The sequence below is a fragment of the Thunnus maccoyii genome, chromosome 12 (assembly GCF_910596095.1).
Source record: "Thunnus maccoyii chromosome 12, fThuMac1.1, whole genome shotgun sequence".
Lineage (NCBI taxonomy): Eukaryota > Metazoa > Chordata > Actinopteri > Scombriformes > Scombridae > Thunnus > Thunnus maccoyii.
The window spans coordinates 24,172,030-24,190,758 of NC_056544.1; the positions used below are offsets into that span (position 1 = coordinate 24,172,030).

Sequence of the window (18,729 nt, forward strand, 5' to 3'; positions counted from 1 at the left end):
AAGACCTTATGTTTACAAAAATATGAAGTCTCCAAATGTCCTATTTGGGAATTTTCCTGGACTTTTTCATTGAAAAACACCCACTAGAACTGTCATACTGTGTGCCATCTTCTACAATTGTGAGACAGGTATTTAGTTTACAACCTTTACAGACAAAACCGGAGGCAGTTATTTAGACTGAAAAGATCTTCTACTCTGTTTCTGTATCACCTCGAGCATTTCTGACACATTCACAAGAAACTTTGGGAGGTTTCACTTCTGGTTTTCACTTATGCAGATAGTCACTGTGGAGTTACAGACATTTTAATTTTAGTTTTTGTTCCAAAATAGGGGCTGGTATAGAGGAGGTTAAAGTTATATGGTAATTTACACAATCAGCTTTTGGATTACAATGAGGAACCAGATATTTTACCTCAGCATTTGTTCACTGAAGCCCTTCAGCTTCACACAGTTCCTGTCAGGGGTGTATTCTGCGTCTCTGCAACAAGTCAACAAAATACATTCAGGATGAGTTACCAACAGAAAGGAAAGTAGAGACCAAGTGAGAGCCAAATGTCATTAAAATTTTGTTTGTAGCAATAAAAATGTCTACTGTACTTTTTTTTTGCATATATATTATCTATGCTGAAAAGAATTTGGTGGGAAAGAAGAGACGACCAACCACAGTCATTAAAATTAGCTCCCCAATACTGTCTGTGAGATCAGCACATACTGCAGAAAAATAAAGCATTACCCCTCTGACAAGTAGATTTGAACCAAGAGGGCTTTATTATTTATTTCGTTCCTGTAGGCGTTGATGGCCCACTCGACGGTACCATTAATCCAGTAGTCGGTCAGCATGATGATGTTGTCCACCTGAGATACCAAAATATATGAGGTCAACGATAACAACAATATTGATGTGAAGCACCTGAAACAAGGCCACAGAGACAAAAGGTTTAGACCAGCGTCTTTGGTTCTGATAATAATTTGTGTTTGTAACAGAAATAATTCAAATAACTCAAATGTAAATCCTCAATAAACAGAAAGAAAAGATCAGCTAATAAGAAAAAAACTGCTGTTGTTGCCTGAAAGTGAGACAAGTGTTAAAATCACAGCAGTTATTACTTTCCTTTCCCATAGGTGCCACATGTTGGCAGGTGTAAATTGATGGGAGAAGCTTTTCTTGGTGTGACCACGGATGGATTACTGAACGGGCCAACCGAGCAGAAGCCCAAGAGCCAAGGGCCCAGGGACCGAAGGCCCAGTGACCGAAGGCCCAGGGACTGAAGGGCTCAAGGGGCCCCAAATCCAGAGCCTTTGTTTGAAGTGACTATTTCTGCTCCTGCTTCTTTAATGGGGTATATTTTCCATCTCTAAGTCAGATCTAATATTATTTTTTTCTAACACAGCAGCTCACTGCATACTTAGGCTGCAGTAAACCTACAGAGAAATGAGTACAGCGATTTAAATGTATTTTAGAGCAGACCAGCTCTGCTTTAAGAAAATAAGAAAATCTGCATTAGAGGTTCGTTTTGATGGATTTTGAAAAAAAGTTCAGTAAGTATTTAGTATGACATGAGAGGACTGTGGATCAGCTGTGGCAGGAAGCTTTAGGAAAGATTTTGCTTCTTTTCAACTGGCGTAAGAACAAAATACTACAGTTTAGGATTTGTTTGCAACTAATGAGAGAACTTTAGCAGCCAGGTTAGCCTGCAAAATACCACAGAAGAAGATCCAAATGACCGTGAGCGACATAATAATCAGTCCATGGGTGTGACATATATAATTATACCACTTAAAGTCTTGGTTAACCGTTTAACTATGTAATGATTCTTGTGTTCCCTTTTAGTTGATTTATTATTCAAGGAACAATAGAGGCTGTCAAGTATTTATTGTCTCGTGCAAAATGGGGACATAATAATGGATTTTTAATTCTTAATGTTTAGAACTTAAATGATCCTTCAAATCTAAATTTAAAGAAAAAAAATCAGCCAAACATATACAAACAAGCTACAACTGTACAAATCAACAAACCTTGTTTTTCTTGGTGAATACTGTGGAGAGGTAACTGGTGTCTCTATCGTCACATGACGCCTTTCTGCATGCCTGTAAAAGAAAATATTCACTAATGAATGAAACAGCATATTTCTTCATATCATACAGCTCATATACATGATATGCAACATGCTATTGGTCTCTGACCTTTGCTTGTTTGATCACACTCCTGACGTTGTCCAAAAGGACGTCAGACTTCAGCTTGACTTCTTCACTGTGATTAAAGCCCATTAAGCAGAGCTGAGCATCTTCAGCACTGCTGCCAATCATCAGAGAGAGTAAAACTGCCACCTCCATCATCTGAGAGGATGTAAGAATGAAGAGAAATCAGTACAAACAACATTTCCTGTGTTAGCTTATCGAATGTTTTTGGAACAGGCCCTTACAGAGGGAGTGAGCTTGTCGTCCTCTTCGTCGTCCTTTTTCTTCTTCCTCCCTCTCCTCCCATGGTCTTCTTCTTCCTCCTCATCGTCCTCATGCTCGGGGTTTGGTGGGAGACAGAAGTCTTGTTTCCGGCTCCAGGTCTGATCGCCGCTCATGTTATCGGAGAGCAGGATGACGGTTCGTCCGGGCAGCGGGGGCACGTTGTAACGACAGGAGATCTGAACCGCCGTCTCCAGAGCTTTGCGGTAACGGTCCAACAGAGCGACAGTGTACTGCTTCTGACTGGATGCACAGACGCAAAGAAACACACATGCATGTTTATTTTCTTTTTTTTATATATGCATATGACAATTTGTCTGTTATCTTTTTAACTGGTATAACCAAACAAATATCTTATCTGAACCTAATAATTGCACATTTTTTAAAAAAGAAATAGGTATTTTTTGGCAGCATCTTTAGTGTGAAGCTGTTGGTTGGGATGTTTTTGCACTTCCCTAAAGTCACATAAATCAAACAATTTCTGCAGCTCAGTAACATATCTTTCAGTTTTAATTTCTTTGTGTGGCACTCTTGTCTCTGCCTGTTTTTCCGTTGTGACCTTCAAGCAAACTAACCAGTTGCTGTTGCTGCCGCTCCTCAAACATAAACCACTTCCTTTCCCACGCATCACAAAGCTTTTTTTAACAGATAGAGATTGTTTGAAGTTTCGAAAATCAGTCGTTGGGATTCAGTAATGCATTTCATCAATTACAGCATTTAATAATTATAAAGAAAGAAAACTGCTTAAACTCGAGGGACATTCTCATACTTGGCCTTGAGGAGCTGGGCCTTCTTCATATTGTATAATCGATAGACAAACGGCACTCCGAGTGTCATCCTCATCCTCCTCCTCTTGACTGTATCCCAGTTCTGAAGTTTGAAGCGCTTGCTCTTGGGAATCTTCTTCAGGATGCCCTTTAGGATTTCGGCAGGGACTGCTTGCTGTGATGCAACGGCTGGAGGACAGAGAGGCAAAGAGGAGGTAATGTATGTGTTCTTCGTTGTGCAGGCTGATATGGTAGTTTGTCGACATATTTTGACAAATATTGAGTTTTGGTTTAGTATTGAAAACTGGCTAATCATATAAATGACTGCTGATATTAGAGAATAAGGCTGGGGTTATTCTGCATTTTGGTTTTTGTCCACAAATCTCATCAAAAAGGCAAAAATCAGCAATGTGTTGGACCATCTCCTGGTACTTTCTGCTTCCCTACATGTCTGTAACACTCAACCCAGTTTATTAGTTCCTACAGAAGATGTAACTCTTCAAAAATGTCTCACAAACATATAGTTTAATTATTTTCTAAAAAAAAAGCTTAGTAATTTACTAAAGCAGCTGGACACTCATTTTTAGCAAACGTCACTCAAACAAGGTTAAATAGTGTATTGTTGGGGACTATGTTAGTCATTTTTACCCACTGCTACCGCTATTATCATTAGTCATATTTCTATTATTTTTGTTGTTGCTGTGCTTCTCTGTGTCTCTCTCTCTCCTCCGTCCTTCTTTCTCTCTCGACCCAACCGGTCGAGGAAGATGGCCGCCCACATAGAGCTTGGTTCTGCTCGAGTTTTCTTCCCATTAAAGGGGAGTTTTTCCTTGCTGCTGTTGCCAAGTGCTGCTCATGGGGGAATTGTTGCGTCTCTGTAAAGTAAAGATTACGGTCTAGACCTGCTCTGTGTGAAAGTGCCCTGAGATAACTTCTGTTGTGATTTGATGCTATAATTGACTTGACTTACAGCAGGAGGACAGTGTATGTGGGATTTACTCAAAACACCCAGTGCAACGGTGCAGCTGATTTTAATAGTTTTTGGACAGCAGGTGAGATCTACGGCATCTAATTAATAATATAAATTCATTGTTGGTTCTGGTCTTTTCATGGGATTTGTTGACAGTAAGAAAAATGTAAATTACATTTTTATTCTTTTTTTAAACGCATTCATAACAGGACTCTCTCCCTTTTACCAAACAATGAGTACATGATATACAAGTCAACAGACTTTCTGTGATGTGACTTTGAGTCACGAGTTTTAGTGTCTCTTGATGGATTTGCATCTCACCTGAAGTGTTGAGCTCCATGATGACTTTGTAGGCAGCGAGGAATCTGAAGGGAAACTGTCGGCTCTGAATAACTGCTTTCTGTGAACACGTAAAAAAAACACATATACAGGTAACTTAGTGAACTGTGCTGTCAGGAATTTCAATACAAAAACAGAGATAACAACCAACAGACATAAAAAAAGACTTTTGCTTTGTTTGTTTTTTAATGGCACAAAATACAACATACAATCATTGTGAACTATCTATATATTTTAAAATAAGTATTTAGGAAGAGCTTGACTACGGTGCGTCTCACCTTATTGGTCAGTCTGCTGAGGATCTTCTGGTGATGAACCTCACTGATGCCCTGAGTGATCATGTTCCTCAGGTTCCTCAGCATGGCCATGAATGGAAGAGACTTGTTGTCTGCACAGTAGAGACGTTATCTGTCAGTGTGTGTGTGAGCGTGGACACATTCGTGTTTGAATGTTTGTAAGTTTGTAATACACAAGTGTGTGTTTTCAAACAAATGTATATGTGGACTTGTGTCTCGTATGTAGAGCGTGTTGTGCTGTACATTATATGCACAAGTAGTTTTAAAGGACCGGTGTGTAGGATTTAGGGGGCTCTATTGGCAGCAATGGAATATAATATTTATAAGTATGTTTTAATTAGTGTATAATCACCTGAAAATAATAATTGTTGTGTTTTTGTTAGCTTAGAATGAGCCCTTTATATCTACATAGGGAGCAGGTCTTCTTCCACAGAGCCCGCCATGTTGCATCGCCATGTTTCTATGGTAGCCCAGAATGGACAAACCAAACACTGGCTGTAGAGAGGGCATTTCACGTTTGCGAGTTTCCCGGCCACCATAGGTTCTCCTACACGCTTGGAAGGGGAGGGGTATTCAGTTGGTTGCAATCTGCAACAATCGCTAGACGCAACTAAATCTTACATACTGGTCCTTTAACTGTATATTTCTGCATGTCATCTTTTTTAAATTATTATTCCACATATTCCAATAATTATCAGTATAACAGAACTTACTATAGGAATAAAAAGATAAAAGAGGATACGTTTTTGTGTGATAACTGATTAATTTGTTTGTGATCGTCTTGTCCTGGGACAGGATGGATGAGTGATGACACTACTTTGGCCAGCAAGCGTCTGCATGTTGCACAATTAAACACCAAGATGCAACTTTTTTTTTTAAACACACATATGAGGAACTTGTGTAAATATGAAACACACAACTGCTGGAAAAAAAAGCCTCCAGTCAAATTTCACTAGATACATTAATGGAGCATCTTGACATTTTGAAGGCAATATTTTAAAAACTGTACATATTTATATATACACTCATCAGACCTATGAGCTTCTCCCAGGTGGCGGCCTTGTTGCCCTCCTGACTGAGCAGCCGTTCCCACGTCTCTGGCTGTTTCAGCTTCATTCGCTGACTGGCTCTCTCTCTGTCCCAAACACCTTTCATCCCACTGCGGGTGAACGCCTTCAGGTCAGCAGGATACCTGGGACAAACACACCACACAGCATGAAGTGGAAGCAGGACACGCCCAGAGACAGTGGTAAAGTCACTCGCCTCTAGTACGACAAAGATATCACAAAAGGAGAGTGAGGCATTTTTCTCCCACGTCTCCATTCCTCTGTCTATTCATCTATCTTCACACTGTCTAAAGAATGCATTAAAGAAACACTGAAGGACAGCAAATGTTCAGTTTCCTCTGAAGAAACACTCTTAAGTAACAGAGATTGTAGTTCTTGTGCAGGCAGCTGGACTATTGTGCACATTTTCACTTGCCTGAAATTTGCATTTGTGTGTTGGTGCATGTAAAACTGATGCAAACACTAAAAGATATTTTGTACAAACACAAAATGTAAAGTATTTTTACACTGAAATAGAACACACAATATAAATTTTATTTTCCACCACAGGAGAAAAGAAATGAGGAGTAAATTGAAGTAGAATGTTATATATGGGCTCACTCTGTGTGAAAAATACTTAACAGCTACTTAATTTAACCAACTGATTAAGTGATACTAAGAGCATGTACAGGCTCTGTGGAAGTCATCAGTGTGTGTGTGTGTGTCTTACTTTCTTCCCAGGATGGCCATAACGTGTTCAGCTGGTTCTTTAATGTGAAGCTTCTTGATCATCTTCTTCATACTGAACTCACTCTGCTTTTTATCCACCACCACTTTTTTGCCTTCTACCTGCAGCTGCATAAACACAAACACTGTTACAATCAAGACGTTTCCCGGTGTGCCGCTACGCAAAGAAAACTCTGTGACAGAAAGTGTGCAGGAAATATAAACGTTCTTGTAAAACACCAAGAAGAGTGGTTTTAGTGATCAGAAATTATATCAATTCTTATTACAAATACGGTTTTAAATTCATAATCTGCAATAGATACAAATCTCCAACACTACATTGAATATGACTCAAAATTTAAAAACAACCAAAAACTGTATTTCATGACACAATATAAAAGTATATTGACTCACAAGTTTCTTCAGCATAGATGCATCTGATCTGAGCAAGTTCGCCCACTTTTTCAGCTGCGCATCAGTCGGTTTCTGGAAATCACAGATAATGTACGTAGAACAAACTATTCATTAAGTGTTCATTACGAGAAATTAGACTTTTCACCATCTATTCTACTAAAAGAGAAACTATGCACCAGCTGAGACAACTTAAGAGTGCGTGGGTTTAAATGTTTTTGTAACCATAAGAGAGATCAGGAAACACACTTAACAGTCTCATTAACAGACAGTTCTCTATCTCTGTATTAGTAAAAGGGCTGTAATATTGTTAATAAATGTATTTAATGTGTTTATATCTACAGAAATTATAAAACAAGAGAATGAAAACAAATTTTTCTATACCTTGCCTTTGCGTCTGTTGCGGCTGTGCTTGCAGCGGTGTTTGCGTGTGTTGTATTTGGCCAGCTGATACTCGCTGAACTGCTTGAACTTGTCGGCCATCGCCTTCTTCAGGCACATCGGCAGCGAGCGGCTGAAGCACTGGAAACAGACAAACGTGTGGTTTAGACTGGACGGGGGGGGGGCGACACATCGAGATTCAACCATAGATGCTCAGTCAGACTCACTGTGCTGTAGATTCTCACTACTTCCAGCCAATCTGAGGGCAGCTGTACAGCAGCGCAGAAGTATCTGCGGACATGAGGCTTGGTGGAAGGCTGATTGGCAGCCAGAGCCAGTAAGAAGTTCGCTGTGATGCGGATGTTCAGCTCCTGTCGGGTGTAAACTGCCACCTGGATGAAAAAAGAAAGAACAGACTATATATATATGACTGATGAAAATGATTCTAACCTCTCACTGCTGCACTGTGCACTGTCACTACTGAACCAACTTCACTCGGTTACATCAGAATATCTGATCTGAGAATGAAAAAGAAGATGCTACTACGACAATCAGCTGTGTTTACAGACAATTATGTAGCGGGGTGCTCCAGTAAAAATAACACATGGCACATAAAGGATAAACTGTGTTTCAATTCATAACGCAATAGATTTTTTTCTAGTCAATGGGGTCTATTCAATCTTTAAAGTTGTTGTCTTATATTGTGTACTCCCCCCTTTCTTAAAACATATTTAAACATTTCCTATGTATCAAGTGATTTTCTATGATTACTGTATTTTTTGACAATGAGTGTTTTTCTGGTTTGCTTTGCTAGATTAGTTGAGTATGACGTCATGAGGTAATCTATTTTTTTGCAGATATATTGTATATCTTGCTTTATCATGTTATCTATTAGCCTGATGAAGACGTACTAAGGTCGAAACGTTGCCAGTTAAGTTCATATAAAAGTCCACATTCAGAGTGTAGATACGCTCTGCTTGTTTCTGCAAATAAAAAAACAGCCTCAGATACACCAACAAACACGAAGACATGCGTCCGCACCTTGAGAAGAAACTGCGGGTCGTTGATGGAAATGTCCTTCGCTAGGTTTTTGATCCTGGTCCACACACTCTCCTCCGAGTCCCAGTCTTTCTGTCCTGGCGGAGTACACTTATTGACCAAGGAGCAACACACGGTGTTCAGCAGGAGATACTGAAGGACAAGACAGGAAGGTGATGAAGAATTAATTATTTACAGCTCATAAGAGTCACGTTAATTACTGCATGAAATAAGAAGACAGGACACAGGAGGGCCTCAAAGACAGCACCAAAAACTAGACAAAATAAAGACTGTTTACATTTGACATTCAGTATCCTGTATAATATTTTCTTCTACCTTTTTATCTTTCATCTCCTCTTCAATATCTTCTTTTCCTCTATCAACTTCAGCAAACTCCTCCTGTCTGCTGACTATAGTTTGGTCGTGTTCCTGGTTGCTCATCTCTGTTTTCAGGACAGGTAACTCCATGGTTGAGCCAGCATCCTCCTCCTCCTCCTCCATCTCCTTCTCCTCTTCTGGCAACACATCATCTTCCTCGGAGTATTGCTGATTAAAAAAACATCAGGTGAAAACATTAGTGCCACAAAATGAGATTATTCAGAATATTTCACTTAAGAGTATCACCATTCCAGTTAATTTCATTATCAGTTTGTGCAAAAAAGTTAAAAAAAAAGAAGAGTATCTCATGTACCACACTTGTTTCTTCAAAACAGGCTTCAGATATTTCCTCTCTGCCTTCATCTCCTCCGTCGCCCTTCTTCTGTTCTCCGTCCGGACCGGGATGAAGGAACGAGGGAGGATGAGCAAAGCGATTGAGCAGAGCGCCGCTGGCCAGAGATGTGGAGAGCAGAGAGTTAATGGGGATCGATGTCGAGGAGGTTAAGGAAAAGGAGAGACGGGATGAGTCGCTATTTAGGAGCTTGTTCTCGGTGCTGAGGAGGGAGGGCGAGAAGGAGGAGCTGAAGAGGAGGGTGGAAGACGTGGAAGGCAGGCTGGAGGGCTGGAGAGACGGGCAGGAGGAGGGCTGCGCTGCAAAGGTTAAAAGGGGAGAGCTTGGCTGTGGTATCAGCGTGGACGTCGGCACTAAATACTTATTCTCCAGATTCGGAGGAGCATAGCTGGAAGCCAAACTTCTCCCACATGTGGCCGGCTGCTGCTGCTGCTGCTGCTGCTGCTGCTGCTCTCCCGGGGCCATGTTTGGCTGCTGCAAAGTCAGCTCCCTCATCTCTGTAGAGAAACACATCAATCAGAAGGTCAAAGGTCATCACAAATCTGAGCTCCACCTCTTACTGACAAACACAAACCTTCAAAACCCTACACAGCATGAAGTATAGCAATGTATAAGCTGTTAAGTAGCATTCCTTTAACTGTTTAAACAAGCATTGTACTACAGTAGTTAAGGGTGTGTTGCTTAAAGAAAACCATCCATAAAAAGGGAGCAAAGTCTGGACAAAGTCCGCATAGATTAGAGAGAGTTTCATTAGACACCAGGAGCACAGTAATGCATATATAACATTGAAAACATAGTAAAATACTATGGAAATCAGAAATCCTCCACACAGTAGTATATGTCAGCCAAGTACTGGTGAAACTGTTGAAAAGTATTTTGCCAACATGATCAGACACCCGAAATCCAGCTCTGGACCACATTAGAACTCTTCCACTGCAAGAAAATGTTTAAATAAACACCAATAAGTTTTAAGAAGGTGAAGAACTGAGTTTTTGGTGTGCTCCAATCTCCTTCTTCATGTTGACAAAATACCACGTTATATTCATGTAGATGTAAAGTTTAAACTGCTAGACTGTGTGGAGGAAAATCTGTTATTTAGCTATAAGACAGAAAATCATATCACTACAGCTACTGGCCTAAACTGAGACCACGGACAAGGTGTTTCCTTCCACAACTTCTCTGTTATGACTCAAGTTTGCATAGGTGTGGTAGGTAGTAATGCTTGACGCAGACAACTCACCGCAACGAACACAATTTTAACACCGCAGACAGGTCGCCGACTCTGAAAAAAACGTGTCTCTTGATGTTTAATATCAGCCTTTGGTGTCATGTGGAGTCATTCAGTGGGTTGAAGCGATGAATCGGTTCCAGTTTACAGTAAATTTCCTCATACGACCAGCTGCCTGGTTAGAGAGCGCTGATTGGTGGGTAATATTGTGTACTTTTTTACCGTAATAACGCACATATCGGTGCCTACTCCCAAATTATTAAAATTAAAAAGTCAAATAAGGGCTAGAATGTAAAAGCAGCATAAACAATAATCGCTTACAAATCGCTTACAAACACAAAAATATATTAACGTGAATATATTCTTTAATGTTTAGATTTTCCCCCTCCACTTTATTTATAGAAAGCGTCACTTACAACATGTGACATTAAAAAAGAAACAGAAAATAATTAGGTATCATAATAAAATAAAGAAAACATACAGGACTTCACTTTCAGTTTGTTAATACAGTCAACATGATAACTAATAATAATAATAAATAATAGATAAATAACTTTACAGAAAAGGTAGGCAATAAAATCTGTTTTGTTTTGTTTTTTAAATCATTGGAGTGTGCTAACTGTATGCGCACATTTCTGATTTTTTATGCGTTGGAGTTTTTTTTTTTTTTTTTTTTTATAACCTTCATTAAGTACAATAAACAACGTTACATTCTTAAGAACAAAATGCCAGATGGAGTTCACAAACAACACATAAGAAATAGAAAGAAAAAATAATTAAAATAAGAATAAAAACAGCGAATACCTAAATAAGTACATAAATAAATAGAATAATAATAGGATAGAATAGAATAATAGACTAGTTAAATAAAGACATTAAAAATACACTCATTTAGAGTTTTTACAGCCTTCTTATTAGTGCAGGTCACATTCTTTAAGAAAAACTGAGAAGGGAGTTTTTTGTTGACAAACTTACATCTATAAATATGAAACTTAGCTAAAAATAATAAAATAATAATAAAATCTCATGATGAACATGTGTTTCTCTTTCTGTTCTGTTGTAACTTAAGAAAAAACAAACAAACTGGGACAAACGGGAAACACGATGACGTTACCGTAACTGTGTGTGTGTGCGGCTCATAGGAGGAAGCGAGAACGCTCTATTTCCGCTGCAGTAGCGACAAACGGGCACGTCAAAAAAGAAAGGAAAATGTGGACAGAAAGGACAAACTGAGGCCACAGAAGCGACGTCGGACTACTTCTAACGTCCTCGTAGAGCTCGGTTGCCAGGCAGTGGTTATTATTTAAACCTCACAGCCGAATATTTGACAGTTTAAGGGTCGTTTTGAGGTGAACTCGTCCACCTTGTTGTGTCGCGGTTCGCGTTAAGGAAGCAGCTCGGCTGAATTAGCTGCAGCCGGCCAGAGATGGGGACGAGAGCAAGCCGCCTACAGGAAGAGCCGGTTCCCTCTGCTTTCGGAAAAGATGGCACAAAGCGGGAGTCCTACCGGCGCCCCCGCTGTACCAGGCCCACCAGTCTCATGGTGGACTTCTCCGGGAGCTTTGAGGACACGGAGGCCAACCGGAGCCGCTCGGAGGAAGGCAGCGACTCGGACCTCGGGCAGCATGGGGCGAGCGCCGACGGCAGCCCCGCTGACCACCACAGCATCCCCTCCAGCATCAGCCAGGCGTCACCTGCGGACGACAACAACAGCGAGGGGAAGCCCGAGGAGGACGGGAATGTGAGCCCGGAGGCTCCCGTCGACGCGGAGCACCAGCCCGAAGTGGAGACAGGCCGCACGCCCCACCGCACTTTTTCCGAGCGGCTGCCCGGGAATCGGCACTCTTCCGCCCGCAGCGTCGGCGCAAGATCCGCCCGGGTCCGAGGCACACACCAGCGGCCGGTGTCAGAGGCTTGGATCGGCCTTTACCGTGTCAACAACCGACATGGCAGTAAGTTAACATATTCACACAAAGCGGCAGCATTTTTCCATACATGTAATTTCTCTTTTTTTTCAAGCTTTTGTGCCCTATAAGTAACACTAAACCACAATAACTGGCTGGCCTCCAACAGAGGTTGATTGTGCTTTCTGTTTGTAGATGTTAACACAGCTCAAATGCGATTTTTCAAGCTTGACAAATAAAGCAAAACAAAATGACCCAACATCTAAATACCTTTAATGAGACAGAAATTCTGCGCACGACGGTCAAAGATTCCATAAAACAGCTGATATGAATCCCCCCCAAAAAACAGAAGAGGTGACATGTGATCAGAGAAAAAATAATAGGAATGTGAATATAACGACCAAGAAATGTGTAAAGATGGTTCACTTGACTCAGACATAACAGTGACATGACATGAGTCACTGTGCAGTAACCCTGTAACACTATAATACCTACTGTAGTCACAGATTATATATAGATTTTAGTTCAAAATACAAAATGTGCAACAAAATATCTACATATTCATCACTGTATATTTTAGCAGCTTGTCTATACTGTGCATAACCACCGACTGCATGTATATAAAGTAACATCACTTTCTCTTTGCACTACTTGTATCCTGTTTACAGACATTGTGAGTTGTCGTCTACTTATTTCTATATTTATGTTCCTATATTTCCACCCACTTACTTGTAGGTAGAGAACAGTGATATGGTTATGTTGAATTATCTTTGTTTTCCTTTGTTAATCTTTCTGAACATTGTTGCGTGTAAGTACATTGAGATCTACTAGAAACTGGAGTCAAATTCCTTGGATGCGTAAACATACTTGGCCAATAAAGCTGATTCTGATAACAGTAAAAAAATATATTCAAGGGGAAAAAAAGCAACATTTCACCCCACAGCAGCCTTTAAGGTCAAGAAAAGCTGTTTGAACTCCAAGACAGCACTTAGTTTATATCAAACTATTGATTTTGTATCAAAATATCTCCCGTCACAACCCACAATCTACCCAGTCTGAAATTAAAATGGATTATTTGAGGAATTTACATTCCTGAACAGATAATCTTCTTTCCCGTGCTTGCATGACGACTGTATTAATCAGAGACCCCATTGTACGAAGCAGAGCCGGTGGTGTAAAACTAGAAGTGGTGACATACAAACTCTTTCATGTCTCAAAGCCTATTGACAATGGTCGTCAACGGTTATTCCTGCAGCTCGCAAGTTCAAAACATTAAGTAACCAACCGTCGCTCTGCGGTTAAAGTTCAACAGAAGGGGAACATGAGTTTGTAGAGGAAGTAAAATTGCCTTTTTTGGTCCGGATTAGATCATCAAACGCAAAGAAATGTGGCGGGGTGACGACGAACGTGGCATTTCGTGCCAAAACACAACAGGGTGGTGGTGGGTTTCCCAGGCCAGCCCTCTAGCAAGTGTAGAGAAATGGGTCAAAACTTGACATGCCCGCTCAGTGCTGCCTGGCAGCGGCTCCTACATGGAGGAGGAGAATGTAGGGCAGCAAGGCACCGTCCCATCCGTGGACGACTGTGGCCATGGCAGCCCGGAGTCACTGTTTTCTGTGGCGCACGCAGTCAAATAAAGCCTCAGACTATTTGGGGTCAGTTACACTCAAGGTAACATCATTCGCGCTGTCTCCAGGACGAGAATACAGCTCTTACACTTTGCTGACTGTGTAAAGTCGGCCCAGTGTAATCTAGATGTCCGAACACGGGGTGCCTGCGCTCAATGTGATGTGTGCATCATCTATCATTTATGTCTCGCCGTGACACGACGGCGTGTTAATCTGGACTCCGTTGTCTCCGTGCAGATATCCGCTGTCCTTTCTGCTCGAAGCCTTTCCCGGGGGGTCGGATTGAGGATCACCTGTTGAGCTGCCTCACATCTCCTCCCTTACCTTACAATAGTAAGTATCACATCACGGAAATGAGTCCAACGGATGTGTTTTTTTTTTAAATAAAATAAAAAAAGGCTGGAAACGCTGATGGTTTCTGTGTGTGTGTGTGTGTGTTTACAGCGGATGTGCTCAGTAAAGACAGCGGCGAGTGCTCCATCTGTTTGGAGGATCTGGTACAGGGAGAGACCATCGCCAGGCTGGCCTGCCTGTGTGTCTACCATAAGAGGTAACCAAGCTCACGTTCATAAAATAATAAAATGCGGACAGATAAAACAGAAAAGGAGAGCGGTAGAATGCAAATGAGTGCAGGTGAGATTGTGCACACGGTTGTAAAAGTGTATTTAGTTGTTTCCAGATCTGAAAGAGTGTGGTAACCAGGCTGAGTTTCTGTAAATTAAGGAAGCAAAGGTTGTTTTTGTACAAGCGCACATATCACTGCTCATACTGATAATCACAGCAGCGACTCGTTGTCCTCGACTATGATGTGATGTTCTCAGAAGGTATCATATTTAGAAACTGTCGAGCAGCAGCATCATTTTTGAACACACTGCAAAATTAGGGCTGCAACTGATGATTATTTTCATTATTGATCAGTTGTTTGCTCCGTAAAGTGTCAGAAAATGGTGAAAATGTCAATCAGTGTCACCCAAAAATCCAAGATGACGTCCTAAAATGTCTTCTTTTGTCCCGAGCAACAGTCTACAATATAAAGATATTCAGTTTACTGTCATAGAAACTACTGATAAATTGCTGATTAATTTAGTAGTTGGCAACTAATCCAGTAAGTGCAGTTTCAAGAGTGACTTGATAAATACTTCAGTCTTCTAATAATTTAGTATACAAGCACATAACATGGATATTTGTCAGCAGAGATTTCACAAGTGTCACAACAACAGCACGATCATTAAAAAGTAATCAGATGTAGTCACAGATCCACCAGATCAGCCGGCCAAGTGTTTTATAAGAGTTTGGAAACTTCTAGGAAAAATAAATAACCGTGACACTGTGAAAGGACCACTATTGCTTAACGCTACGCATGTTTCAGCCCATTTACTACAAATCATGAGCAAGTCATTCTCGAAGCATGCTGTAATGTCGAAGAGTTTTTCCCCCAAACTTCCAAGGAGCTTTTCTTCGTTTCCTGTAAATTTCAGCACAGTTGTGAGAATGGATTTGCTGAGACATGAAATACACAGAGATTAGGCAATCCGCCATAAGGAAGATCATTTATGCTTCTTTTTTTTCTTCTTCTTCTTCTTTTTTTTTTGGTCAAAGGTATCATTGTTTGTTCAAGGTGTTGTAAAATCAACAACAATAAGCAGACGTGATACGAGAGAGAGAACGTTGACACTCGGGATTAAATCAGATACGTTCAGCTCAGATAAAGAAACCATAAAACACGTCTGTCTTTTGTATCGGTGGAAAAAGTGTCGGCTCTCCGTTTTGTACCACAGGTTTTTATTTTTTTTAAATTTTTTTAGGTGTGGCCTTTTGGCTGTTGTAATTGCAAATTCTGGTCCGCCCAGTGGAGCAGCTGAGATTTGGAAAAAACCTTGAATTTCAGAATCAAAAAAAAAAAAAAAGACGACAGAGCCGAACATAATCACACAGTACAACAAAGCCGCGTACTACACCAGGAAAGTAGAGTTGCATTTATTAGCGATTAGCTCATGAGCTCCTGCTTTCTGGCGTCTTTTTACTCCTGGTCCCGTCTCACTTAAGAAGCCAGAGAGCCCTTAAACTTAATCACAGCCCACTGCGGTGATTACATTTAGTCTGGTTTCACACTGGGAGTAAGTGGATTAAGTCATGCGGGAGACGCTGCTGTCAAAAACACACCGTAAGAGCTTTTCGGCACATTAACATGAGTTAATCAGAATGTAATAACGTCTCTGTGTCTCCACCTCTTTGTCTGTAGCTGCATTGATTCCTGGTCCAAGGTGAAGCCCTGCTGCCCCGAACATCCCTTCGATTGACTCACAGGTCACATGTGTTCCCCGCAGTGACCAACCAGACTCAGGTATGTGTGTGTGTGTGCGTGTGAGTGTGACTCAATAACCAGGACATGAAACTAGTCACAGTGTTCAGCATAACAATGCGTCTGTTGAGATAATGCAAGCATCTGGGTTCCCACGGCTCCTTGAAATCCTTTAAAGTTTGTGAATTTGAGGGGGTAAAAAAAAATTTTTTAAAAAATCAAGGCCTTTTTTGAGAGAAGACATAAATAGATGTGGGTTATTGAAAGTGCTCGAAGAAGGCAAGAGACCACATAGTCTGTGAGCTTCTGTAAAGCCTGCTAGTTCTCATTATAAAAACTCTTGTGTTGTAACAGTAATTAATCCTGATCCGTGTCTCAAACTATTCCGTGTCGGGGGCCTTGAATTTGAGGCAACCGGAGCCTGGAAAAGTTCTTGAATTTGATGTTTAAGAAGGCGTGGGAACCCTGAGACAAACCTAAACCATGTTTGTGAGAAGCAGCTATGACATAATAAACCAGAATCTACAAAGGTGTCGCTAGAGTAGAAGATAGTGGAGCTGCAACTAACGATTATTTTCACTATCGATTAATCTGCTGATCATTTTCTCAAGTAATCGATTAATCATTTAGTCTATGAGATGTTTCTCAAGGAAAAGAGTAAATAGTCACATTTGAGAAGCTGGAACCAGAAAATATTTGATGTTTAAAAAAATGATTATTTATCATCATCATTTATCAAAATATATAAAAATATTTGCTGTCAATCGACAAGTTGATTAATTGACGGATCTCTAGATTATAGCCCACGTCATTGCAAAATAGTGTATTGCATAATAACAGAAGAGTCACAAGGACGACTGTGATTCATTTGGTCAATGTGGAATCTGCAGGCTACAGTAAATACAAAAGAAATGACATAATCAGTGTCAAACATTAGCTCATCAACAATAGTTACTCATCATTTTCATTATAAAGGATGGGTATTTTTTGATATTTGATTTTCTGGAATGTTTTAACACTAGTACCGATGCGATAGCTGCATTTTGGCACCAATATCAAAACTTACTACGTCATCAAAACCATATTTAGAATCTGACACAAAAAAAAAAGCCCAAAACCTGCAGATTAAATGATTTTCTAATTTCAAGCAGTAAAATTAGCAGAATGTGGATTTAAATGAGGAATTAAACAAGATTAAAAAAAAATCTGAGCTGATGCCAGTTTTCAGGACTCTTGTGCTCTTGTGGACACATTGTGGTCGGTAGCAGCTGTATTTATTACACAGCCAATGTAAACAGATGTTGCCAGTAAACAGATGTTTCCTGCATTGAGTTTAACGTGTTTGAAAGACATAAGATGAGAACGGTCACAACACCAAACATCAGCGTCAACAGGCAGAGAGGAAAGACACCGATGTAGGCTGATGATATTTTGTAGACTAAACAATTAATTGAAAATGAAAATAATCGTTGGTTGCAGCCCTAAATTGATTTCAGTCATATTTCATAGCCTTGTTGTAGACTTTATTTAAATACAGTCATTACAGGATGCACCACTAATGGTCACTTTGTCTCTTTTTTTTCTCCACTCTTACAGGAGACTACACTGAATCCCAATGAAATCTCAATAAAAAAAAATGTGTAATTGAACAAATTAAAGCCCACTGTCCCTCTCAGACGCAAACCTTTTTTATTTGAGCGGAGAACAGACGATCCTAAGAGGAAAGCTACAGATAGCGACGCCCCCCGACGCTCTCCAATCCGGATCAGTCCATTCGAACCCGGTCTAGACCATTTCAAGCAAACTCAAACTCCCAACAGTACAAAGCCAACAACAGCAGCCGCTCCGTCTAAATCTCTGGTCGAGACCTCCCCTTTGTTGGAACAGAAGCGGATGGGTTCCCGTTTCTATTTTTAATGGACTTGAACGAGCAGAACATACAAAAAAAAAAAAATATGACAAATAAAATATTATCATCCCAGAAACGATGGAACTTGCCCCCAGAAAGATGTTGAACTTGGGGAGGAACGCAAAAACAAACAAACAAACAAACATACAAAAAAAAGTTGTCTTAACTGTGACTCTGGATCCTCTCCTGTGTATTTTTTCTCCCTCTGAACGGGATCGGTCATTTTATCAAGTATTTTGCAAAAAGAGTATTGTTCCATGTCATACATCGGATGAATGTTTCTTTCCTCGGCTAAACCCCCCAAATGAACCGACCTCATACTGAAAGCGTGAACTGTTACCATACAAACGTTGCTTTATTTTTTTGAGCTAGCTGGAGGTTGAGGGCTTGTTTTTTTTTTTTAATTTTTATTTTTTTTTATTGGTGAATGGGGGGGCCGCCGTCGCTTGGTGTTTTTTCTGTTTTCTATTATCTGTAAACATTTCAGGGGAAGTTTGGGGGCTTTTTTTTTTTTTTTTCTGAGTAGGTCAGTTTCTTGTAGGTGGTTAAGTTAGCGCTGAGTTTAATGTGCTGCTACTTGGTGAGTGTTTTTTT

At 40.4% G+C, this 18,729-nt stretch overlaps 2 protein-coding genes across 3 annotated transcripts in view; one reads left to right on the forward strand and one right to left on the reverse strand.

Annotated features, from left to right (window-relative positions):
• The window catches only part of tep1 (telomerase-associated protein 1), a 31,492-nt gene extending 20,922 nt beyond the window's left edge, over positions 1 to 10,570 (reverse strand). The window contains exons 1-17 of one of the 2 annotated variants that reach the window (XM_042427906.1): positions 10,405 to 10,570; positions 9,126 to 9,661; positions 8,771 to 8,980; positions 8,438 to 8,587; positions 7,624 to 7,788; positions 7,400 to 7,537; positions 7,019 to 7,090; positions 6,609 to 6,733; positions 5,867 to 6,024; positions 4,815 to 4,924; positions 4,519 to 4,597; positions 3,230 to 3,416; positions 2,424 to 2,703; positions 2,185 to 2,337; positions 2,017 to 2,088; positions 734 to 855; positions 413 to 478 (exon numbers count right to left, since the gene is read on the reverse strand). In XM_042427906.1, coding sequence (XP_042283840.1) covers positions 413 to 478; positions 734 to 855; positions 2,017 to 2,088; positions 2,185 to 2,337; positions 2,424 to 2,703; positions 3,230 to 3,416; positions 4,519 to 4,597; positions 4,815 to 4,924; positions 5,867 to 6,024; positions 6,609 to 6,733; positions 7,019 to 7,090; positions 7,400 to 7,537; positions 7,624 to 7,788; positions 8,438 to 8,587; positions 8,771 to 8,980; positions 9,126 to 9,659 — 2,621 coding nt within the window. In that variant the 5' untranslated portion in view covers positions 9,660 to 9,661; positions 10,405 to 10,570. The remainder of the gene's footprint in view (positions 1 to 412; positions 479 to 733; positions 856 to 2,016; positions 2,089 to 2,184; positions 2,338 to 2,423; positions 2,704 to 3,229; positions 3,417 to 4,518; positions 4,598 to 4,814; positions 4,925 to 5,866; positions 6,025 to 6,608; positions 6,734 to 7,018; positions 7,091 to 7,399; positions 7,538 to 7,623; positions 7,789 to 8,437; positions 8,588 to 8,770; positions 8,981 to 9,125; positions 9,662 to 10,404) is intronic. The other variant, XM_042427905.1, reaches the window with a different exon arrangement.
• A 972-nt stretch (positions 10,571 to 11,542) lies between these two features.
• On the forward strand, positions 11,543 to 17,901 carry zgc:66427 (uncharacterized protein LOC406256 homolog). The gene is made up of 5 exons (XM_042428893.1): positions 11,543 to 12,344; positions 14,162 to 14,257; positions 14,369 to 14,474; positions 16,167 to 16,268; positions 17,823 to 17,901. The coding sequence occupies exons 1-4, from the start codon at positions 11,819 to 11,821 to the stop codon at positions 16,222 to 16,224; spliced, it is 786 nt and encodes a 261-aa protein (XP_042284827.1). The 5' UTR covers positions 11,543 to 11,818; the 3' UTR covers positions 16,225 to 16,268; positions 17,823 to 17,901.
• Positions 17,902 to 18,729: the final 828 nt, after the last annotated feature.

Bases quoted from the DNA above. Each gene is read 5' to 3' on its own strand.
- zgc:66427 (XM_042428893.1), top strand. From the start codon at position 11,819: ATGGGGACGAGAGCAAGCCGCCTACAGGAAGAGCCGGTTCCCTCTGCT. The intron at 14,258-14,368 runs GTAAGTATCACA...GTGTGTTTACAG, and splicing joins TCCTCCCTTACCTTACAATA to CGGATGTGCTCAGTAAAGAC. The intron at 14,475-16,166 runs GTAACCAAGCTC...CTTTGTCTGTAG, and splicing joins CTGTGTGTCTACCATAAGAG to CTGCATTGATTCCTGGTCCA.